Source organism: Bos javanicus, chromosome 26 (genome assembly GCF_032452875.1).
Source record: "Bos javanicus breed banteng chromosome 26, ARS-OSU_banteng_1.0, whole genome shotgun sequence".
Lineage (NCBI taxonomy): Eukaryota > Metazoa > Chordata > Mammalia > Artiodactyla > Bovidae > Bos > Bos javanicus.
In genome coordinates, this window is record NC_083893.1 from 22,458,165 (window position 1) to 22,483,759 (window position 25,595).

Consider the following 25,595-nt stretch of genomic DNA (forward strand, 5'->3'; position numbering starts at 1 on the left):
CCCACTGTGAGGATTCCCCGGCCGATTCTCAGCACTCCTGCTCCTACCCTCAGCACTGGCCAGCCCCTATTTTCTCTATGGTTCTTGGCGTGTGAGTGTCTGTGGCCCCCACCACTGCCCAGCCCGCTTGAAGGGGGAATGGGAATGTAAAGGTCAGCCAGCCTTTAAGGCAGGCTCATCTCAGGCCAGTGGACTATAGTTTTCTCTCATAAGGACCCCTACCCTCACCCACTGCAGAACCCTGTCTCTGGGCCCTATTTGCTCTCAGGGTGCCTTCTGCCATGATCTAATGACCTCTGCTAGCCAACTGGGAAGAAAAAGAAAATAAAGACTGAACCAGGTCAGTTTCTCAAGACTTTCTTGCTCTTTTGTTCCTTTTTTCTCTTTCAACTTTCCTGCCCTGCTCTATTCCATCACCTGCCCTGTCCTAGATTCCCTCTGATTTCCAGAGGATCTGGGAAATAATTAAGGGGTCTGGCGATGCAGGCAAAGGTGGGGGCAATGTCCTTGTTATGAGGCTCCTTCCCTTAGATTAGCTCCTTTTCTGAAGCAAGGGGCAGGCATAGGGCTGGGCCATCTCCAGATGCCAGTAATGGCGACTGAATGGCTAAGCCTACTTGTCTGACCTTCCCGACAATGCTTCCTGGGCTCCAACCCCATGAACCCCCCAAATGCCATGAGAATTGGTGGGGGGCAATGTCTGATGTGTCTTCATGGTATGGTGGCAGTGTCCCAGGTAATCCTGCCTACCCAATTGCTCCCCCAGAGGAGTAACCTGCTGAGACGGTAAGCTTCAGCTGAAGTGACCTCAGCACATTTAATCTTTTCAATTGGATTAATTTCCAAGCACTTGATTCAATTAACCCAGCAGGAATTGTGGTGAGAGTTCCGGCATGAGAAAGGGACAAGTAGCTGAAGGAAGGATTATTTTGGGAGCAATGCCCAATTCCTGGCTTTCCCCTGGCTCTGGAGGGTCTGCCACAGACCTGGTACAGACATGGGTGCAGGGACAGGGCATGGGCAGTTCCTTTGGGGGTTAAATTCCAGGAAAAGATGGGACTCTTATGTGGCGTTCTGAGCATAGGCATATTTAAATGGGCCAAGAGATGGGTCCTTAAAATGGAGGGCAAGAAGTGCTCTGTTTATTGCCCCATGCCCTGGACCTGCCTTTATTCACTTCACAGGGAAGCCTGAAAGGAATCGAGAAGCAGCCCAAATAGGCTGGTTCACCTCCTTACCACCACATGTGGAGGTAGAGGGATTCTCTTCCTTCTTCCACTCAAAAGGCAAGGAAGGCTACAACTTCTGAACTGAATTGGTTTCCACTAAGACTAGGAGACTGAGGAACAGAGCCTATAAGGGGTTCCCTAGCCAGGTGAGACCAGCACCTGGGAGATTACCTTAACTCTGTCATCGAGGAAGGAGTTCTGAGTAACAGAGATTAAGGAGAAGTAGAAAAGACACTAGAAAGTCTGTCCCATACAAATAAATTTTTAATAACTTCAATTTGCCACCAGCTTCCAGCTCCTGCTCCTCTGAGGTTCATCAATGTGGAAAACACTAAATGCCCCAGGCTGAACTATCCATCTAGTCATCAGAGATGACCCAGCCCCTGATATCTTAAGAATCTACAATTATTCATGGCAGCACAATGTGGATTCTCTGGAACTTGCTCAGTGTTGGAGCTGGAACTCTGGTTCCCAGGAAGGGCAAGTATCCCAAAGACACCTGAAGTGGAAGAGTAGCCTGGGAGGTCCCAGACCTGCTCTCCCAGCTGGATTCTGGCATTTACTTCCAGATTCTTCCTATGCTGCTTGCTGCCTACCATCCTGAAGGCTTTAAAAAGTGCTTTAGAAAGGGAGGGTCTCAGAGGAGCAGCGACTTCAAAGGCAGCTGTGGGGCAGGGAAAGCCTACAGCAGTAGTCCCATGGAGGCTGTCCAGAGGAGGAAACACAGGCCAACTTTTCAAAGGTCGGCCTCTCCATGATGCTCACCTGGCTTGTTTCAGAGCCTGGCCCTGGCAAGCTCTCTCCCTTGCAGGCACCAGACCACCGCAGGAACAGATTCCTCCCCAGAGGAAATTCTCAGGCAGGCTGGATGTAAACAACAGCCGGGTGAGGGGGTGGACCACGTGGAGGGGAGCTCAGTAGAGGCAAGAGAGGCTCCCAGAGGAGGGGGTGGCTAAGGAGGTGGGGAAACTGCTGGAAAGGGAACCAGCAAAGTAGGCACCTGAGGGCTTCAGAAAACCTGTCAATGTTTATTTCACACACATACCCTAAAGACAGTTTAAACCAGATTGAAAATGAAAAGCTAAGATTGTGACCCTGTAGTGCTGAAGAGTCAATGGGCTGGAAGGCAGGGGAACACTCACAGGTATTCCTGGTGCCAAGAATCAAATGCAGAAAGTGGTGGCCAGACAGCAGAGGAGTCAGCTCTGGATTCAGAAAATAGAAAGAAGGTACCCCATAACTATCCCACCCAAGGCCTGAGCTAAGGGTCCTAATGACTGGACAAAGTGCCGGTGGGGCATGGGACACAGATTTCAGGGCTGGCTCAGCCCCGGGCTCAAACGAAGCAGAACTGGCTCCACCTACATCTGAGAGTTAGTCTGTTTTCAGAAGCCTAGGTGAGCCACTGACCCCATGGATGTGGGCATCACCCTGAGGCTTGCCCAACAGCTCCTGACAATTAGTTAGTAGCCATAACTTGTAATCTCAATTGGAAATATGAGGGGTTGTCCAGAAAGCCCACCCCAGAAATCCCCACATTTCTGGAGGTGTCTCCCTGTGCCCACCCATCCTTTCCCCAAATAAGATTATCCCTAGCTTGCCCATCCTGGCCCCTGCTGTCCAAGCTCCAGTGAAGCGCGGCCTCCACTGATAGAACTTGTGTCTGTGTTTTTCTCCAACCTTGGCAACAGGACCTCGCCCCTGGCCCGCCCTCCAGCCCAGAAGCCTCGTGGGTAAGGGCAGTCAGTGGCTGCTCAGGTATGCGTGGCAGCTTCAGGAGATAGTAGAGAATTCCTTGAGCAGGACTTCCTGGCTGAGTGTGTGGAAGGCCAGGTTCCTCCGGACGTTGGTGCTAATGGATCGAACCTGGGAAAAGGTGAGGGGAGATGGGAGGGCACAGGCAGAGAAAAAACAGGAAAAAGTCCATTACAAACAGTAGAGGCAGTGCCTGAAGCACAAGGCCAAGATGCAGTGCTAGAAATTTCTCTCTCAGGAAATGAACTCTTAGCATCTATCATCCCTGCAGGTAAATGAGCGAACAGTTCTGTGATGGCAGGAAGAAAAAAGAGGCTGAGAGAAAGAATTCGAGTGGATGTGAGAAGAGCACAACCTGATGAGGCAGAGACAAGCAGAGACAGCGAAGGAGTGCCGAGGTCAGGCCTCTGGCCTTGCCTTGGCCAGGCTGAGGGGGACTGGTCCAGTCAGTGGTCTAATGGAGGAGGAGAAACTGAGGCCAGAGAACTCCTGCTCTGGAGCTCCCTCTCTGTGGGCGTTTTTCACATCTCCTCAACCTCCTTCTGTATATATCTACTTTTCTGGTTGGAAAGGACTTTGGAGATGCAGCCCTTGTCTGGCACGGATGGCAGGAGTACAACTCAAAGAGGCCAACAGCCAGGAACAGGTCACATAGCCAGCAAGTCCCAGCTGTGGGAGCAGGACCTAGGTTTCTTAGCTCCTAGGCCAGCACTCTCCATACCCCAAAGATGCCTGCCCACTTTAGAGGAAAGTCTGCTTGTATTCTCCCCACGTTCTCTCTACTGACGGCTTTCTACCCAGAGACTGAGAACCTTTCAGGAAGTCCTGTCTGTGTCAGCAGGGGAAAGGAGTCGGAAGGCCGAACTCCCTGCTCTGAGTGGGTTCTAAGAGTAATCAGCAGATGGATTCATTCATTGGAAATAGATGTGAACATTGGCCTAGAGACAAAGCAGGGGTGGAAGGAGACAAAGAACATGTATCTGTCTTAGGCCCCAAAGCCCAGGCAGCTTTTCTTCCATCTCTGCTGTGCTATGGGAAACATAATGAAGTCATCAGGCAGGAAGCAGAGGAAAGGCCAGTATGGCAAACAGCAGGCAGCCCAAGTTCATTAGCTCCAAACCTAACCAGACTCTCTGAGCTCCCCTATGCCAGTGGTACAGCTATGCGGAGACATAAGTAAGGCACAGACTAGTGCCCCAAAGCCTCAAGACAGCTTTTGATGTTTCTCCTCCTCAGTCCTCTTCCTCTCCCAGTAACTTAATCTCTTAAGACCTGACCCCTAGATCAACTTGAAGACTTGCCGACCACTCCATAAAAGTACTGTATTCTGCTATCTCCTTACATTAGTGGCTTACCTGCTCCCCACTATCTCAGCTCAGAGTATATATGCCTCACCCTGGGGAAGGCCAAAATCCCAGGAATGGCATGTTGGGGTCAGAGTTGGGCTGGGTTTAGCACAAGACATATGACCTAAAGTCTAGCACCTTCATTACAGACTAGGCATAGGTAAGTAAAAAGCTGGGCTGATGCAAATTCTGCCCTGGCAGTGGGAGGTCTGAGGACATGGGAAGTGGGTACAGAGGCCTGTGTGCCCAGGTCTCAGGCCCCAGACCAGAGTATACAGAGTGACTGGGCTTTTCCTGAGGGCAACTTCTAAGTGCAGGGCAGGAAAGGGACCACTAACAGGGTAGTCCAGTTCTGTGGAGATGTCAACCAGGAGGTGGAGGAGATGGAACAAGTGTTCACTGGCTTCAGATGGCCAAGGGAGGAGCTGCAGGAAGCTGAGTGACTAGAGAGTGGGAATGCAGGTAGGGAGTGAAGACTGGAGAACTAGACTGGAAGGGCACTCAGACCAGGACCCAGTTAGGTATTTAGGAAAGTGGTTACATAAGGAGGAGAAGAATCAATTACTCTCATTAGTTGCTCTGAGGACAGGCAGGATAAGGGGGGCAATGAGCCAGAGCTGCCACTGGGAATGCACATCAAACTTCAGGCCTAGCTGAAGCTGCACAGGGCTATCTCCATGGCTGCAGAGGAGGGGTGGGCACTGCTGCCTCAGGCTTTTCACTCTTCCCAGCCTGGCACCAGTACCCCAGTGATTATCTTCATCTCTCACCACCTGGTCCTTCCTGGACTGTTGTGGAACAGAAGTGGCAAACCCAATCCAATTAGGCCCTTCCAATCTTATTTCATCAGCTTGTACCCACCTGCACAGTAGAACCCAGGGGCGGGCAAGGGCCCTCCACAGACATAGGCAGAGACAGAGGCAAGGCTCACTCACCAGCTCTTTGAAGAAGGCGGCTTCCTTGTGCTGCTCCGAATAGCGCTCGTACTGGTCCAGGCCATCCTGCAGCTTCAGTGTGAGTGTGTCATAGTTGGCTCGCACTACCTCTAGCACCTGGGGAAGTCAAGAACCAGCAGGGCTTAGGCCACACAAACCCTAGGTCACTTGGCCCCCACACCTTTCCTGCTGCTCTACTGGGCTGGATTCAGTCTGGGACAATACACCCAAGAGACTCTGTCACTACTTGTTACTGAAAAAAGCCTGGCCATGGCAATTCCTCAGGTTTCTGAGACTTTAAAAAAAATTTTGTATTGAAATATAGCTGATTTACGGTGGTGTGTTACTTTCAGGTATACAGCACAGTGAATCAGTTATACATATACATAAAATATATAGGGAATTTCCCAGTGGTCCAGTTTTTAGAACTCTATGCTTTCACTGTTGAGGGCATGGGTTCAATCCCTGGTGAGGAATTAAGATCCTAAAAGCCATGTGGCATGGCCAAAATACATACATACATACATACATATATATGTGTGTGTGTGTGTGTGTATTTTATTTTTTACATTCTCTTGCATTATAGGATATTATAAGATACTAAGTAGAGTTCCCTATGCTATACAGTAGCTGGGACCACTTTCTAATTTCTTCCATCCCCTGCCTTTCCTGACCGGTCCAGCCTGGTTTTCAGGGCTATTTACTGTGGGTATGGTAAAGGAGATGAGAAGAGGTGACAGAACAGTGAGTGTCTGAGCCCCTCAGTATCCCTGATACCACAGATGCATTCTCAGCTGTATCGTGCAGCTTTCTCTGGCCAGGCTGTCACAGTTGCTGAGTAAGACTTTGCCAATATCTCTCCTCTTCCCTTTCTGGGAACCACATTTCTTTAGTCCTGGGATGTTCCTCAGCACCATCTGCCACTTGTTTTCATCTCTCAATGCCAACTCAGTCTTCTTATCCATTGCCTGGATGGAACTTTTGAGCATCCCAGCCTTGGAGTGTAGGAGACATTTCTAGGCTAAGCTACAGTTTATCTCATCCTCTTCTGTTCTGAGGAGGGGTCCCCCCCTACTATGTCTCTGTGGTGGACTCAGACTTCCGCTAACTCCAGGAACATTGGATCTCTGTGGTTCCAGAAGGAAAGGATTACCAAAGCCAGTTCTGATGTGAGTCTGGCTTATTAGACCACGAATCAAAGGCAAGGATAGTTAGTTACATCGTGACCGATCCCAGGCTCCTGCTACTCCCTGTAACAAAAACTATTTTGGATATATCATGCCCATTATTAGCAAGATCAGACTAGTATTTAGAGAGTGTAATACTACCTTGCCAGCTTGAAGATAATCATATTTGGGTTATACAATGATTAGTTACATCAGAAGATGTAGATCTTCTCCATTAACTTAAAAGAAGTGAGCTGGGTAGAAAGGAGAGACCAGGAGAGTGACTAAATTTTCACTCTGACAATCTGGCCAATAGCTATTCTGCAATTCGGTCTGACCTGAGAGGGAAGTGTAGTGATGTCATGGAGAGCTCCCAGCTCAGCCGAGAGTCTTGCGAGGAATGAGTATGATAAGGGAGGCTGAGCTTTAACAGAAGGCAGGGCTGAAGGGAGTAAGCTAGAGTCAGGACTGATCAGAGGGGTTGAGAATGCATTCCTGAGGGGTACAAAGGTGCCTCTGGGCTGTTCCCTCCACCAATTCAGTCTTATTTCAGGGCAGAGTGCACCTGGTGGCAAATATATCTGCCTGCCAAGAATTCCTGAGGAGAGGGTAGGGATGGAGAACACAGGCTTGTGTTCCTGAGTTTGGGAAGGACAATCAGGTCAAAGTTCTGGTCCAGATTCAGGCTCTTTTCCTCCAGACATCACAGTCTTCAAGGTCACTTCGCCAAACTATGTCCCACAGACCCTGGTTTCTTCGCTTTTGTTTGTCGGTCCCCTTGGCAAGACTTTAGGAACATGTCCCATTTGGGCCTCACCCTCAACACTGGCCTGAGATGTGGTGAAGGTGGTAGTTACACAGAGGACAATTTCCCAGAGCCCTTGTGCCTAAAGGCCTTAGGCTTTCTCATAATTTGCTGTCTCAACATCAATTTCTGGCTTCCTGGCAACTTCAAAGGCCCTTCCTAGATGGACATTTCTCCCTAATCCATCAGGTACAGTCTATACCCTAACAGAGCCACCTTTGTTCACCAGTTGTTGGGCTTGTGGGCTTCCTAGAACCTTGACCACCACCTCAGTTCAACGTAGCTCTAAAGGCAGTAAATCACCTATCAGCCACATGCTCTCTAAGGAGTCCTTATTCCCCCACCTGTGATGCTTAGTCCATGGGAACCTGGGTCCTGGCAAAAAGGTCTGATAGAAAACTGAATTGGGGAGTTTCACTCTTACTGTGGAAACTCAGACGATCACCTAACCTCTCTGAGGTGGAACTTCAAGAGGGGTTCTCTCTGAAAGGTGAAAGTTGAACTCACCTTCCAAACACGACATGGGAATAAAAGTTCTGACTTCCTGAAAGTAACATACAACTGATGGAAACATTATCATCCCAATGGCTATACAGCAACCTGGATAGTTCCTGGACTTGCTGCAGAGCCCCGGAAGTACCTACTTCTATTTCAAACTGTCCCAAAGATCTTACGTGCATAAATGACTCTTCACCATGAAGGAACATCTTCTGGATTTAAGTGGAAGGCACAAATGACCTCAGTTTCAAAGATCTCTTTAGATATCTTGAAACACTCTGCCTCAGGTGAGGGAAGAATAAATTAGTGAGGGAGAGGACCTAAACTCCTTCCTTGAGGTCTCCAGAGGAGACATAGGCTTTGAGGTTAGGAAGACCTGAATTTTACTTGCAGATCAACCACAGGTAGCTCTGTAAACTTTACATACTACTTAATCTCTGAATCTCTTTTTCTTATTTGTAAAAGGATAACACTATCTTCCTCATAGAGCTGATGTGAGGATGAAATGAGATAAGATTGTCCAATGCCTGGCACATTAATAACAAGCAATAAAAGGTTACTAATTTTATGATGAAAGCCTCCTCTGGTGACAACAGGCCATTGAGTAGTTCTGCTTATCCCCAGGTAGTTCTAACCATAAATAAGGAGCTGGAACCTTACACATCTCCATTAGCTTATGGGACATACTGGTGAAGAGTATTCTCTATACAATAGAAAAGCAGGCATGACCCCATGTCCTGAGTGTAACTGACAATGCATCAACCAGAAGTCAGAGAATGCCCAGTATCCACCGCCAACTTTAGTAATCTTAGTAGTTTAGGCGGATACAGGTTATACTAAAGACAAGTTGAACAGAGGCCTGGCCTTGCATGATACAGGTTGGGAGGCTCTTCACCACATCAGGGAGCAAAAAGATCCCAGAGCAAAAATGTAGTTCAAAATTGTTGATGAGGTTTCAGGCACACACACACATACAAACACCCTCTTCCTCTAGCACACATAATAGGCATTCCCAAAAGACTCTTCAGTACCCTGTGCCCCACCTTTTTATTTTTTAGCAAGACCTTTGAAATGGGAAATAAGTCTTGCCTGAAGATAGCAGCAAAGGAGGACTGCCAAGCTAGAAAAGTTCCTGGCAATGGCTATCTAGTCCTGATGTTAGAGGGCTTTACCTTGTGCCTGAAAACCTGCCTGGTCTCTGATGGGACAGTTTGAATTAGGAGTAGGTACTTCCTGGGCTCTGAAGACAGTCCAGAGATTCAGTCCAAATCTCTGCTGGACTGAATTCCTGGGAGAATGAGAATGAGGGGACAACTAAGTAATAGGATATGACCTGACAGCAAATTTGTGTTCATTACCTTCTTCTCAATTTGAAATGACATTTAAAGTATATAACCCATTTGGGGAAAGTATACAGGTCTGACACTAGCCCACTCCAGCCAGGGCAACATGTATGGCCTTCCTTAGAGACCAGGCTGCCAAATGAGGATGAAACCACAAGATACCAGTAGAGAAACCTACTGAGAAGTCTTATAGAATAGGAAATAAACACGGAACCTATCAAGACTGCAGTGGGGTGTAACAGAAAGAGGCTACGGAATCAGGAAAGTCTGGGTTCAAATCTTGACACCTTAATTTACTAGTTATATAACCTTGACCTGTCTGAGCTTTAGTTTCTTTGTCTGTAAAATAGTTACCATTATAATATTTTCTTACAATACTATGAAGATAAGTGATAATATATAAATAAACTAAATAATTAATATATAATTAATTATATATAATAATAAACAAACTACATAAATAATATATAATATATAAATAAATATATTTATATATAAATATATAAATAAACTAAATAAATAATAAATAAATAAATTAAAATATTTAAGTGATAGTATCTAGCAAGGGTGCTAAATGAATGAAGGCTACTGAGATGGAAACAAGAAAACTGGAAAAAGAAAGTATCTGATATATTCAAATAAAGACAAATCAGGTGGTTAAATGGTGGGCAGGAGCATCTGGAAATAGCATGAATACCTGAGGATTGTGACATGAAAGGCAACCATAACTCGTTCTACCAAACTGTTACCATTGAGAGAAAATCATAAAAATTATAGTTCTGGAAGGAACCTTTGAAATCACCCAACTACCGAGTACATGGCCCTCATGTCACAGATGAAGAAAGACACGTCTTGAAAGACTGTACACTGCCCCAAGACACAAAGCTGGGATTACACAGCAAAGGTTCCTGACTCCCTATGCAGTGCTCCTCCTGCACTAGCAAGCTAGTCTAGCCTGAGGTACGTTGTTGAGTTTACAGGCTAACTGATCTTTCAGAGAATAAAGATTCAAGGATCTCAAACTCCAAGAAGTGGGAAGCCTGACACGTGCAGGGCTGGGAATGTAACCTGGTGAAGGCCTGGTTTGATGTCTGAGCTTTAATGACTGCCATGTCCTCAGGGCTCCACATCTTGTCAGTTTGCACTCACAGCAGCTGAAGACCCTGCTCAGCGGCTGAAGACCCTATTGATAATGTAAACCACCAACAAAACTTTACAGACTACCCCAAATTCATTATTAGCAAAGTCTGGCTTTGGTTGCTAATTACTCAATGCTCATTTAGAAGTTTAAAATTCAAAGGTCTTCAATGTTTATTATTATTTTATTTATTGTTTGCTGCACTGCACGGCTTGTGGGATCTTAGTTCCCCAACCAGGGACTGAACCCAGGCTCTTGGCAGTGAGAGTACAAACTCCTAACCCCTAGACTGCCAGGGAATTCCTGATCTTTAGGGTTTAATTGGGCTTTTTTGGCTACAGCCACCAGACGGTTTCCAGGCTTGGGGTGGGGTGTTAAAAGGATACAGTGAATCCCTCTACAATGAATGATCCTACTTTAAGACCAATTTTCCATTCTTCCAAAAAGACTGTAACCACTCTGTTTTCATTTTCATGCAGTCCTGCTTTAACTCTGCTGAACCCCTAATCATTGAAAAATTAATCTCTGGATAGTTTGAGAGAGATAAAGTAGGTAAAAGAAGGAAAGAAAATAAAGGCTTTTTAGAGGATTTTCATAATAATCTCCATCCATCTCTCCACTGGACTCTGGTCATTTGCTCTACTTCAGATGTTTAATTTCACTGGTTGGAGAATATGACTTTTCAGTCCCATTTCTTCTGTAAAGCAGGAAAGGATTATTACTACTGATTTCCTCACTGAAACTGCATCATAGCTGGATTCTTAGCACCCTTAAGGAAGGGACCCAGTGCAACATTACAGATTTCCCACAATCCCTAATATAGTCTTGAGGAACAGTAAACACTCAACATGCTTGTGGACTAATTTAGTAACACTCAGGTCTCTCATCAAGGTCACATCATATGGGAATTCCCTGGAGGTCTAGTGGTTAGGATTCAGCTTTCATTGCCGTGGCCTGGATTCAATCCCTGGTCAGGGAACTGAGATCCTATTAGCCATAAAGCCTGGCAAAAAGAGAAAGTGATGTGATAAGATTAGAATTGGACAGTGCACCCTGCCAGCGCACTGTTCACAGTGCTCTGACATGCTTCTAAAGCCCAAGTCCCACCTTTAAGGAGCTAACAAGCAATAAGGAATCAAGCTAAACCACGACTGAAGGGCACACTTACATACACAGGCACAGAAACAGTTGAGCCAATAGAACTATAAGTGGTTTGGAGTCAGCTGACTAACTGATCAATGAATGGGCAGTCTGATTGAAACAGCATACCTTTTAAGATAGGGAAAATTAAGAAATCCAAAGTCTCTTCTCTTTTGCCTACCATGTAATCCTACTCAGCTAATTCAGACTGCAAAATTCTCATCAGTGTGGCAGGGCCCCTAGGACAGCAGCTCAGGAGGGCCATTAGTTGACAGGTCTGTGACTCTGGCCCTGACAGCTTAGGCTTCTTTCAGGGTCTATTATTTGAAGGGTAGGCTCTGCCCAGATGCTGAAAAAAATAAATCCTGCACAAAAGATGAGCAAAAGGTTGAAAGGGTGGGAAAGGATTTCACTTTACTCTCCACATAATCCATAGTTTCAACTTTTTTGGAAATCAGGTTTGATCCATTCTGAGATGCCCCTTTGAGGTGTGTTCAATTTAGCAACAAATTTCAACTGCACAATCCAGCTAAACTGTGCAGTGTACTCATTAGATAACTGTCCAAAATAATCTAAGCAGACACACAAAGTGATCTTTGAATAGCCAGGTTCAAAGTCGTGCTGAACTATATTTAGCACTTATTTGCATAAGTAACAGGTTTGCATCTCAGAAGACAAGGAGAAGAAACAATTAGATCCATGAACTCCAAGGCTAACAAGTACCCAGAGAAAACTGTTAGCTTCCTTCAGATGTCATCTACTTAACCTCTTATTCAGGACAATGTTTGATTCATGTTGAGATGGACATAGCCTAAAAGATTCATGGTCTCCAAGCAGATAGTTAACTATCAGACAAAATATCAGCCATCCAAGAGCTCTCATGTTTCAATTCTTGCTGTTCTGAGAGATTTGAGGATAGAACCTTTGTAAATGATCAATATAAAGGCTGGACCTGGGCCCAAGAATAGAAGCAAAATATGGGGAAAGGGAAGAGAGATCTTTTAGTGTATTATCTTTAAAAATATATGAAAATGCGCACTATAACATCCTATTTCCAAAATCCATTCAAGACTCTTCTCTCGTAATGGAAAAAAAAGAGGAAGGAAGGAAGAAAGAAAATGAAGTAAAATGGACAATGCATATGAATAGTTAATTCAAGTGGCAGTTCTCTGAAAAGTAAATGAAATTTTAAAAATTTAGCTGGGTAGGTTAACTCAGGGTATACTCTAATATTTTGAAGTAGCTGAGGACTTCCACTTTGATTTATAATGGAATAACTGAAAGCTACAGAAGAAATAATTCTTTTTATACATTGTATAAAATGCAGTGCAGGACAGGAATCCTGAGAGAAAGAAAATATAAGGTGAGCATGAAAATCTTGCTGGGCTAAGGAGATACACTAAAGTTTGGAAAGGCAAAGCGGGCTGGCGTTTGTGAGGCAGGTTACTAGAAAGGAAGGAGTTCAGCAAAGAAAAAGGTTTTAGAAATTTATGTACGGTTCCCACTGAATCTGTTGCTGAACACTAAGAATCACACTTTTAGCGGAAAATTCAACCAGTTTCCACAGAAAAATGACTGAGGATCTGTAAGATGAACAATTTCCAGAGCTCACACAGGATTGGGAGGTGTATGAATTTTGACCAACCAGAATGAAAAGTACCTGTTGAATGTGTAGGGCATTCAAAGGAGGCACCAGAACACTAACACCTTAACAGCAGAACTAAACTTGGGGGCTTCCCTGGTGGCTCAGATGATAAAGAGTCTGCCTGCAATGTAGGACACTCAGGGTTCGATCCCTGGAAGATCCCCTGGAGAAGAGAATGGCAACACACTCCAGTACTCTTGCCTGGGAAATCCCATGGACAGAGGAGTCCATGGGGTTGCATAGAGTCAGACACGACTGAGCGATCAACACGCACACACACACAGATACACACACAGAATTAAAAGTCACTCTAAACCTATCTTAATAAAGATAAGGAGTTTCATACATGGTGGTCAAAAGGTACAAATTTCCAATTATAAGATAAATAAGTACTGGGGGTGTAACATACTATATGATGACTACAGGTAACACTGCTCCTTAGTATATTTGGGCTTCCCAGGTGGCACTAGTGGTAAAGAGCCTGCCTGCCAATGAAGGAGACTCTAGAGATGCAGGTTTGATCCTGGGTCAGGAAGATCCCCTGGAGGAGGGCACGGCAACCTACTCCAGTATTCTTGCCAGGAGAATCCCATCAACAGGGGAGCCTGGTGGGCTACCATCCATAGGGTCACAAAGAGTCAGACACAACTGAAATGACTTCGTACAGCACGTATGGTATATTTAGAAGTTACTGAGACAGTAAATCCTGAGTTCTCATCACAAGGACCACCCCAGCCTCCTGCTGCCTTTTCATCTACAGGAGATGACTGATGTTAACTAGACCTACTGTGGTAAACTTAAATAGTGGTATATGTCAGTTATAGCTCAATAACACTGGAAAAGAAAGATCACTACATGAAAAAAAATTAGTTTCAAAAGGATATTGTTGTTCTGTTGCTAAGTTGTATTCAATGCTGTGACTCCATGGACTGCAGCACACCAGGCTCCTCCTGTCCTCCACTATCTCCCAGAGCTTGCTCTAATTCATGTCCATTGAGATGGTGATGCTATCTAACCATCTCATCCTCTGTCACCCCCTTCTCCTTTTGCCTTCAATCTTTCTGAGCATCAGGGTCTTTTCCAATGAGCTGGCTCTTCGCATCAGGTGGCCAAAGTACTGAGCTTCAGCTTCAGCAACAGTTCTTCCCACGAATATTCAGGGTTGATTTCCTTTAGGACTGACTGGTTTGATCTCCCTGCAGTTCAAGAGACCCTCAAGAGTCTTCTCCAGGACCAAAATTCAAAAGCATAAATTCTTTGGCGTTCAGCCTTCTTTATGGTTTATGGTCCAACTCTCACATCTGTACATGACTCCTGGAAAAACCATAGTTTTGACTATATGAACCTTTGTTAGCAAAGTGATACCTCCGCTTTTTAATATGCTGTCCAAGGTATGTCAGAGCTTTCCTTCCAAGGAGCAAGTCTTCTAATTTCATGGCTGCAGTCACCATCAAGAAAATAAAGTCTGTCACTGCTTCCACTTTTTCCCCTTTTATTTTCCATGAAGTGATGGGATCAGATAATCTTCGGTTGTTTAATGTTGAATTTTAAGCCAGCTTTTTCACTCTCCTCTTTCCTCATCAAGAGGTTCTTTAGTTCCTCTTCACTTTCTGCCATTAGAGTGGTGTCATCTGCATATCTGAGGTTGTTGATATTTCTCCCAGCAATCTTACTTCCAGCTTGTGATTCATCCAGACCAGCATTTTGCATGATGTACTCTGCACAGATGTTAAATAAACAGGGTGACAATATATAGCCTTGTAGGACTCCTTTCTCAATTTTGAACCAGTCAGTTGTTCCATGTGAGGTTCTAACTGTTGCTTCTTGACCTGTGAACAGATTTCTCAGGAGGCAGGTAAGGTGGTCTGGTATTCCCATCTCTTTATGAATTTTTCACAGTTTGTTGTAATCCACACAAAGTATAGTCAGTGAAGCAGAAATAGATGTTTTTCTGGAACTCCATTGTGTTCTCCACGATCCAACAAATGTTGGCAATTTGATGCTGGTTCCTCTGCTGCTTCAAAACCCAGCTTGTAACATCTGGAAGTTCTCGGTTCACACACTGTTGAAGTCTATCTTGAAGGATTTTGAGCATAACCTTGCTAGCATGTGAAATGAGCACAACTGTATGGTAGTGTACACATCCTTTGGCATTGCCTTTCTTTGGGACCGGAATGAAAACTGACCTTTTCCAGTTCTATGGCCATGGCTGAGTTTTCCAAATTTGCTGACATACTGAGTGCAACACTTTAACAGCACCATCTTTTAGAATTTTAAATAGTTCAGCTGGAATTCTGTCATCTCTGCTGGCTTTGTTTGTAGTAATGCTTCCTAAGGCCCACTTGATTTCTCTGGTTCTTGGTGAGTGATTATCTGGGTCATTAAAACCTTTTTGTATAATTCTTATACAAAGAAGTTCTTAATCTCTTCTGCTTCTGTTAGGTCCTTACCATTTCCTTTATCATGCCCATCCTTGCATGAAATGTTCCCTCGATATCTCCAATTTTCATCTTAAAAAAAAAAAATATTTATTTGGCTGTACATGTGGGATCTAATTCCCTGACCAGGGATCATACCAGGGTCCCCTGCATTGGGAGCTCGGAATCCTAGCCCTGGACCACCAGGGAAGTCCCTCTCCAATTTTCTTGGAGATCTCTAGTCTTACCCATTCTATTGTTTTCCTCTATTTCTTTGCACTGTTCATTTAATAAGGCCTTCTTATCTCTCCTTGCTATTCTTGGAACTCTGGATTCAGTTGGGTATATCTTTCCCATTCTCCCCTGCCTTTTGCTTCTCTTCTTTCCTCAGCTATTTGTAAAGCCTCCTCAAATAACCACTTTGCCTTCCTGCATTTCCTTTTCTTTGGGATGGTTATGGTCACTGCCTCCCTGTACAACGTTACAGAAAGGAAACTGCTGCTCCACAAATAATTTCCTTACCTTCCTCAATGAAGTCTGACACTATTTAATAAAGAAAGACAACAAAATCCAGCATTCAACTATATAACATTCACAATACCCAATATCCAGTAAAAAATTATCAGACATGTCAAGAAGCAAGAAAATGTAGCTTATAACCCAGAGAAACATCAGTGAACAGAAACAGACCCAGAAATGAAAGAGATGATGAAATTAGCAAGGACATTTAAAGAGCTATTATAAATATATTCAAGTGCTTAAAGACAACCATGAACATTATAAGGAACAAAATGGAAGGTATAAGCACATCACAATAAAATTGCTGAAACCAATGTTAAAGAAAGAATATTAAACGCAGCTCGACAGGGGAAAAACATGTACAAAGGAGCAAAGATAAAAATTCACACTTGTCAGAAACTATACAAGCCAGAAAACAATGGAATGATATCTGTGCCAGAAGAAAAAAAAAAGTTAGCCTAGAATTCTATATCCAGCAAAAACATCTTTCTGAAATGAGTGAAATAAAGACCTTTTCAAACAATCTGAGAGAATGTGTTGTTAACAGTCCTACAATTAGAAGAGATGTTAACAAAAGCTCTCTGGTAGATGGAAAGTTACATTATCTGGATCTTTCAACAGGAATAAAACACGCTGGAAATGGTAAATACATGGATAAAGTGTAAAATATTTTCACATAAATTTGAAAACTAGGAAAAAAGATAATTGACTCATCAAATCAAAAAATGATAACAATGGAATGTGAAATTTAAAAGAAACCTAGAAGAAAAATGTTTGACAATAGTAGTACAAAGACCAGGAGTGGGGCAAATGGAAACACACTATTGTAAGGGTATTACACATTACATGAAGTCATATAACAAATTTTGAAGGTATACTGTAGTAAGTTAAAAATGCATGTTTGAAAACCTAGAGCAATGACTAAAATAATAAAACTAAGGGGTAGAGATAAGTCAATATTGGACATAAAATGGAATCATAAAAATACTCAGTTAATCCAAACAAAAGCAGAAAAAGGAAAAAACAAACAGAAGAAAAAGAAGGGAAAAAAAGGCAAGATGGCAAATATTAACACAACCATATTAATAAATAAATTAAATGTAACATTTCAATTAAAAGACAGAGGTTGTCAGACTGGGTAGAAAATCAGTGTCCAGCTACAGGTTTTGTCTAAAAGAAATCCACCTAAAATATAAAGACACAGATAGGCTGAAATTATAAAGATGTGAAAAATGTGTTGTATCAACACTAATTAAAGCAAAATTGAATTGCTATATTAATAATCTGATAAGGAGACTTCAAACAAGGGATATTACCTGGAACAAAGACTGAAATTTCATAAAAGCAAAAATAAACAAATAGAACCTAATTAAACTTAAAAGCTTTTGCACAGCAATGGAAACCAGAAACAAAATGAAAAGACAACCTATGGAACAAGAGAAAACATATTTGCAAACCATGAAGCTATCAAGCGGTTAATTTCCAAAATATACAAACAGCTCATACAGCTCAACATCAAAAAACAAACAACCTAATCAAAATATGGGCAAAAGCCCTAAACAGACATTTCTCCAAGGAAGATATACAGATAGCCAAAGGAGGCACATGAAAAGATGTTCAACATTGCTAATTATCAGAGAAACGCAAATCAGAACTACAATGAGGGAATTTCCCTGGTGATCCAGTGGCTAAGACTCCATGCTTCTAAAGAAGGGAACCCAGGCTCGATCACCATCAGGGAACTAGATCTCGTACACCATAACTAAAGATCCTGCATAGAGCAATGAAGATCAAAGATTCCACGCAGCGCAACTAAGATCTGGCACTGCCAAAAAATAAACAACATCAAAACTACAAAAGAAAGTACAATAAGGTATCATCTCACACTGGTCAGAATGGCCATCTATAAATAATGACTGCTGGAGAAGGTGTGGAGAAAAGGGGACCCTCATACACAGTTGGTGGGGATGTAAACTGGTATAGACATTATGGAAAGCAGTATGGTGGTACCTCAGAAAACTGAAAACAGAATTGTCATGTAATCCCACAATCCCACTCCTGGGCATATATCTGAACAAAACTATAATCAGAGAAGGCACATGCACCTCAGTGTTCATAGCAGCACTATTCACAATAGTCAAGACATGGAAGCAACTTAAATGTCCACTGACAGATAAGTGGATAAAGAGGACATGGTAGATAGATATAATGGAATACTATCCAGTTATTAAAAAGAATGAAACAATGCCATTTGCAGCGACATGGGTGAACCCAGAGATTATCATACCAAGCAAAATAAATGAGAAAGACAAAGAGAGGAGAGTGGTGTGGAGCATGCAGGTTTTGGTCTACAGCCTGTGCACCACCTCTGAACCCACTGAGCCCTGCCTACCGGGGCTCTGGGGGCTGTAGGCGGGCACCTACCAGGCACTGAACACTTGCCCCAGTCTGCTGTCCGTGCACAAATTCACAGACAAACATGAATGGGTAACAACAGAAAATGGTGTTAGAACAGTGGCAATCAGCAATTTTGCACAGGAAGATTTGGGAGATATTGTTTGCTGTAGTCTGTCAGAAGTTGGGACAAAATTGAACAAACAAGGAATTTGGTGCACTGTAAATTATGTTTGAAAGTGAAACTCATTCAGTCGTGTCCGACTCTTTGCGACCCCACGGACTATACAGTCCATGAATTCTCGAGGCCAGAATACCAGAGTGCGTAGCCTTTCCCTTCTCCAACCCAGAGACTGAACCCAGGTCTCCCGCATTGCAGGAGAATTCTTTTTTTTTTTTTTTAATTTTTAATTTTAATTTTTTAATTTTTTTTTTGCAGGAGAATTCTTTACCAGCTGAGCCACAAGGGAAGCTGAAGAATACTGGAGTGGGTAGCCTATCCTTTCTTCAGCTGATCTTCCCAACACAGAAATCGAAACGGGGTCTCCTGCATTGCAGGCAGATTCTTTACCAACTGAACTATCAGGGAAGCCCTAAATTATGTTTGGTGCACTGTAAAGTATAGCTGCTAGTGAACTCTACTGTGTTTATCAGAAGTAACTGAAATTAATGAAACTCTAGCAGAAAATCCAGGATTTGTCAACAAATCTTGTTACGAAGATGGTTGACTCGTCAAGATGACACTGAGTAACCCTTCAGAACTAGATGAACTAATGAGTGAAGCAGCATGAGAAATCCATAAAATCTCTTGAGGTGCGAAAATGGAACCCCTAAATAAACTAGTTTGAAACAACTTAGAAAAAAAAAGACAAATACCACATGATACACTTATCTATGGAATCTAAAATATGACACAAATGACCTTATGTATGACAGAAACAGAATAAAAAACATAGAGAACAGACTTGTGATTCTGTGTGTGGGGGACAGGTTGGATTGGGAGTTTGAGATTAGCAGATGCAGACTATTGATACTATATACAGAATGGATAAACAACAAGATCCTGTTGTATACAACAGGGAATTATATTCAATATCCTATAATAAACTGTAATGGAAAGGAATACAAATACCATTTAGATAACATAAAAAATTATTGAAAAAAATACGTACAAAACAGTATGCTGCTGCTGCTAAGTCGCTTCAGTCGTGTCCGACTCTGTGCGACCCCATAGACGGCAGCCCACCAGGCTCCACCGTCCTTGGGATTCTCCAGGCAAGAACACTGGAGTGGGTTGCCATTTCCTTCTCCAATGCATGAAAGTGAAAAGTGAAAGTGAAGTCACTCAGTTGCGACCCCTTGGACTGCAGCCCACCAGGCTCCTCTGTCCATGGGATTTTCCAGGCAAGAGTACTGGAGTGGGCTGCCATTGCCTTCTCCAAACAGTATGCTAAAAACTACAAAATACTGATGAGAAAATTTTAAAGATCTAAATAAATGGAGAGGTATACCATGGTCGTGGATTTGAAAACAATATTATTAAAGTATCAATTCTCCCCCAAGTTGATCTACAGAGTTAATGCAATTCCAATCAAAATCTTAGCAGGTTTTATTTGTAGAAATGACAAGCTGATTTTATACTTTGAACAGAAATGCAAAAGACATAGAATATTCAAAACAATTTTTAAAAAGAGCAAAATTAGAGGACTTACATTACTTGATTTCATGATTTATGACAGACCTATAATAATCAAGACAGTGTAGGGCATAAATTTTGACATATTTGAGACCAATGGAACAGAACTAATACTTCAGAAATAGACCCACGTATATATGGTCAATTGATTTTTTACAAATGTGCCAAAGATTTCAATAGAGGAAAGAAATAGTCTTTTCAACAGATGACAATGGAACAACAGGATACTGCAGGATGGGAACTGGACGAACGTTTACCATTACCAAACACCTTACAAAAAATTAACTTGAACTTCCTTGGTGGTTAAGTGGTTGAGAATCTGCCTGCCAGTGCAGGGGACATGGGTTCGATCCTTGGTGTAGAAACATTCCACGTGCCTCTGGGCAACTAAGCCCAAGCCTGTGCGCCACAACCATCTAAACCCTCATTTCAGAGCCTATACTCTACAGCAAGAAAAGCTAGCATGATGAAAAGCCCACGTGCTGCAATTAAGAGACTAGCCCCTGCTCGCCACAACTAGAGAAAGTCTGTACACACCAATGAAGATCCAGGGCAGCCAAAAGTAAACAAATAAATTTAAAAAAAAGAAACAATAATTCCATTAAAAAAATTAACTTGATACAGAGCATAGAACTAAATGTAAAAGCCAGAACCATAAAACTTCCAGAAGAAAATACAGGTGAAAATTTCCACAACTAGGAGGAAGCAAAGATTTACTAAATAAAACACAAGGGCAAAAATTGTTTTAAAAATTAATAACTTCATGTTCATGGTATTAATTTAAAATTGGTTTCCATTAAAATGTCTGGACTTTGAAAATCACATTAATAACTTGCAAAGACAAGCCACTGAAAATAGGAGAAAATATTCACAATATATATGAAAAGGACCTGCATCTAGAATATACAGAAACTCATGAATAATCAAATTTAAAAACAGGCAAATGATCAGCTGGTCAACACTTGTCATCATGCAAAATAAATTAACAGTAATTTTTAGAACTGTAACGTATGCAGTATTACTAAAGCACTTTATATGCACTAGAATGGCTAAAATTAAAAAGACAATTCCAAGTGTGACAAAGATATGGAGTAGCTACAACTTAGTCATTGATGGTTGGAATTAAAAATGGTATAACCACTTTTGAAAACACTTTGACAGTTTCTTTCTTTTGAAAAACATCTTTATTGAGATATAATTTATATACCATAAAATTCAATCATTTTAAGTGTGTAATTCAATGTTTTTAGTATATTCACATAGTTGACAATTATCACCATGATCTAAGTTTAGAATATTTTCACCAACCCCAAAAGAAACTTTATAACCATTAACAGTCATTCCCCAACTTACTCCCAACTCAGCTGTAGGTAACCACTAACCTATTTTCTGTCTCTATAGATTTGCTTATTCTGGTCATTAAAATAAATGGAATCACACAATATATGGTCTCTGTGACTGGCTTCCTTCATTTAGCATATGTTTTCAGGAATCACCCATGTTGTATCAGGTATCAGTACTTCATTCCTTTTTATGGCTGTACAATAATATTCCATTGTATGGATGCATCACGTTTTGTTTACATATTTAGTTGCTGATGGGACATTTTGGTTGTTTCTAGTTTTACTAATTGTGGCTCAGTAGTAAAGAATCCGCCTGCCAAGGCAGGAGACATGGGTTCAATCCTTGGGTCAGGAAGACCCTCTGGAGAAAGACATGGCAACCCACTCCAGTATTCTTGCCTGGGAAATCCCATGGACAGTATTCTTGCCGGGGAAATCCCATAGACAGAGGAGTCTGCCGAGCTACAGTCCATGGGGTTACAAAAGAGTTGGACACGACTTAGCAACTAAACAACAGATACCAGTTTTGAGTTATCATGAATAATAGCAGTATGAATGTTTGTATACAAGTCTTTGGGTGGATATATATTTTCATTTCTCTTGGGTAAATAGCTAAAAGTGTCACAATATGGATCAATCTTAGACACAAGAGAGTTTATGTGAAATTCATAAAAGACAAATATAATCTATAGTGATAGAAATTAAATCAGTGGTTACCTAATTTGGTTCAGTTCAGTTCAGTTGCTCAGTCGTGTCCGACTCTTTGCGACCCCACGAATCGCAGCACGCCAAGCCTCCCTGTCCATCACCAACTTCCGGAGTTCACTCAGGCTCAAGTCCATCGAGTCAGTGATGCCATCCAGCCATCTCATCCTCTGTCATCCCCTTCTCCTCCTGCCCTCAATCCCTCCCAGCATCAGAGTCTCCTAATAACTAATCAGTGGTTACCTAATCAGGGCCCAAATTTGCAGATAAGACTAATTGTAGCAAAGATTTTAATGGATTATGGAAATAAAATGTTCTGTATCTTGTGATGGTGATGATTACATAAATATATCTTATATGTTAATTACATCTCAATAAAGTTAAATTAAAAGTCCAGGAACTCATGTTGAGGCAAAAAAAACAAACAAACATGGTTATAGCAGTAAACTTAAGTCTTTTTTGGTCTTGCCATTCCATTTTTGGTTGGGGCAAGCATGATTCAGACTGATATATCAGTATCCATAAGCTAGCAGTTCCTAGTATTTTCCAAAGATTCCCCTCATTGTACTACTACTCGCCACCTCTCCACCACGGCAATCCTCCCTGACAAACTAAATGGACTCTGCGTAGCAATCAACAGTGTTTGCAATCATTTTCAGCTGGGCAGTAGTCACATGAAATTTTTTAAATTGGGTGTACTGTCACTTTTAATTGGGTGTACCAGGGCTTCCCTGGTGAGTCAGTCATAAACAATCTGCCTGGGAGGGATTGGGAGACCTGGGTTCGATCCCTGGGTTGGGAAGATTCCCTGGAGAAGGGAACAGCTACCCACTTCAGTATTCTGGCCTAGAGAATTCCACAGACAGAGAAGCCTGGAAGGCTATAGTCCATGGTGTCACAAAGAGTCGGACACGATTGAGCGACTTTCACTGTTACTTTTTTGACAAACAATCATTTGCCAAGCTCAGAGACTAGAGTCCCACCTTTACCAAGGATACTTAATGAAGGTTCTACTTTTGCCTTTTTTATAAAACTGACAGACAACACAGAAATACAAAGGATCATAAGAGACTACTATCAACAATTATATGCCAATAAAATGGACAACGTGGAAGAAATGGACAAATTCTTAGAAAAGTACAACTTTCCAAAACTGGACCAGGAAGAAATAGAAAATCTTAACAGACCCATCACAAGCACAGAAATTGAAACTGTAATCAGAAATCTTCCAGCAAACAAAAGCCCAGGTCCAGACGGCTTCACAGTTGAATTCTACCAAAAATTTAGAGAAGAGGAAACACCTATCCTACTCAAACTCTTCCAGAAAATTGCAGAGGAAGGTAAACTTCCAAACTCATTCTATGAGGCCACCATCACCCTAATACCAAAACCTGACAAAGATCCCACAAAAAAAGAAAACTACAGGCCAATATCACTGATGAACCTAGATGCAAAAATCCTTAACAAAATTCTAGCAATCAGAATCGAACAACACATTAAAAAGATCATACACCATGACCAAGTGGGCTTTATCCCAGGGATGCAAGGATTCTTCAATATCTGCAAATTAATCAATGTAATACACCACATTAACAAATTGAAAAATAAAAACCATATGATTATCTCAATAGATGCAGAGAAAGCCTTTGACAGAATTCAATATCCATGTATGATAAAAACTCTCCAGAAAGCAGGAATAGAAAGAACATACATCAACATAATAAAAGCTATATATGACAAACCCACAGCAAACATTATCCTCAATGGTGAAAAACTGAAAGCATGTCCTCTAAAGTCAGGAACAAGACAAGGGTGCCCACTTTCTCCATTACTATTCAACATAGTTTTGGAAGTTTTGGCCACAGCAATCAGAGCAGAAAAAGAAATAAAAGGAATCCAAATTGGAAAAGAAGAAGTAAAACTCTATTTGCAGAGGACGTGATCCTCTACATAGAAAACCCTAAAGACTCGACCAGAAAATTACTAGAACTAATCGATGATTATAGTAAAGTTGCAGGATATAAAATCAACACACAGAAATCCCTTGCATTCCTATATACTAATAATGAGAAAACAGAAAGAGAAATTAAGGAATCAATTCCATTCACCACTGCAACGGAAAGAATAAAATACTTAGGAATATATCTACCTAAAGAAACTAAAGACCTGTATATAGAAAACCATAAAACACTGGTGGAAGAAATCAAAGAGGACACTAATAGATGGAGAAATATACCATGTTCATGGATTGGAAGAATCAATATAGTGAAAATGAGTATACTACCCAAAGCAATTTATAGATTCAATGCAATCCCTATCAAGCTACCAACGGTATTCTTCACAGAGCTAGAACAAATAATTTCACAATTTGTATGGAAATACAAAAAACCTCGAATAGCCAAAGCTATCTTGAGAAAGAAGAATGGAACTGGAGGAATCAACCTACCTGACTTCAGGCTCTACTACAAAGCCACAGTCATCAAGACAGTATGGTACTGGCACAAAGACAGAAATATAGACCAATGGAACAAAATAGAAAGCCCAGAGATAAATCCACGCACATATGGACACCTTATCTTTGACAAAGGAGGCAAGAATATACAATGGATTAAAGACAATCTCTTTAACAAGTGGTGCTGGGAAAACTGGTCAACCACTTGTAAAAGAATGAAACTAGAACACTTTCTAACACCATACACAAAAATAAACTCAAAATGGATTAAAGATCTCAACGTAAAACCAGAAACTATAAAACTCCTAGAGGAGAACATAGGCAAAACACTGTCCGACATACATCACAGCAGGATCCTCTATGACCCACCTCCCAGAATATTGGAAATAAAAGCAAAAATAAACAAATGGGACCTAATTAACCTTAAAAGCTTCTGCACAACAAAGGAAACTATTAGCAAGGTGAAAAGGCAGCCTTCAGAATGGGAGAAAATAATAGCAAATGAAGCAACTGACAAACAACTAATCTCAAAAATATACAAGCAACTCCTACAGCTCAATTCCAGAAAAACAAATGACCCAATCAAAAAATGGGCCAAAGAACTAAATAGACATTTCTCCAAAGAAGACATACAGATGGCTAACAAACACATGAAAAGATGCTCAACATCACTCATTATCAGAGAAATGTAAATCAAAACCGCAATGAGGTACCATTTCACTCCAGTCAGAATGGCTGTGATCCAAAAGTCTACAAGCAATAAATGCTGGCGAGGGTGTGGAGAAAAGGGAACCCTCTTACACTGTTGGTGGGAATGCAAACTAGTACAGCCACTATGGAGAACAGTGTGGAGATTCCTTTAAAAACTGGAAATAGAACTGCCTTATGATCCAGCAATCCCACTGCTGGGCATACACACTGAGGAAACCAGAAGGGAAAGAGACACGTATACCCCAATGTTCATCGCAGCACTGTTTATAATAGCCAGGACATGGAAGCAACCTAGATGTCCATCAGCAGATGAATGGATAAGAAAGCTATGGTACATATACACAATGGAGTATTACTC

General features: G+C 42.0%; 1 protein-coding gene across 5 annotated transcripts in view; it reads right to left on the reverse strand.

The window, feature by feature from the left end:
- Positions 1-1,475: 1,475 nt before the first annotated feature.
- Positions 1,476-25,595, reverse strand: part of ARMH3 (armadillo like helical domain containing 3) — a 177,780-nt gene continuing 153,660 nt past the window's right edge. For all 5 annotated transcript variants that reach the window (XM_061403220.1, XM_061403215.1, XM_061403216.1 and 2 more), the window contains 2 exons: positions 5,266-5,382; positions 1,476-3,095 (listed from right to left, as the gene is read on the reverse strand). In XM_061403220.1, the coding sequence (XP_061259204.1) occupies positions 3,003-3,095; positions 5,266-5,382 (210 nt within the window). In that variant the 3' untranslated portion in view covers positions 1,476-3,002. The remainder of the gene's footprint in view (positions 3,096-5,265; positions 5,383-25,595) is intronic.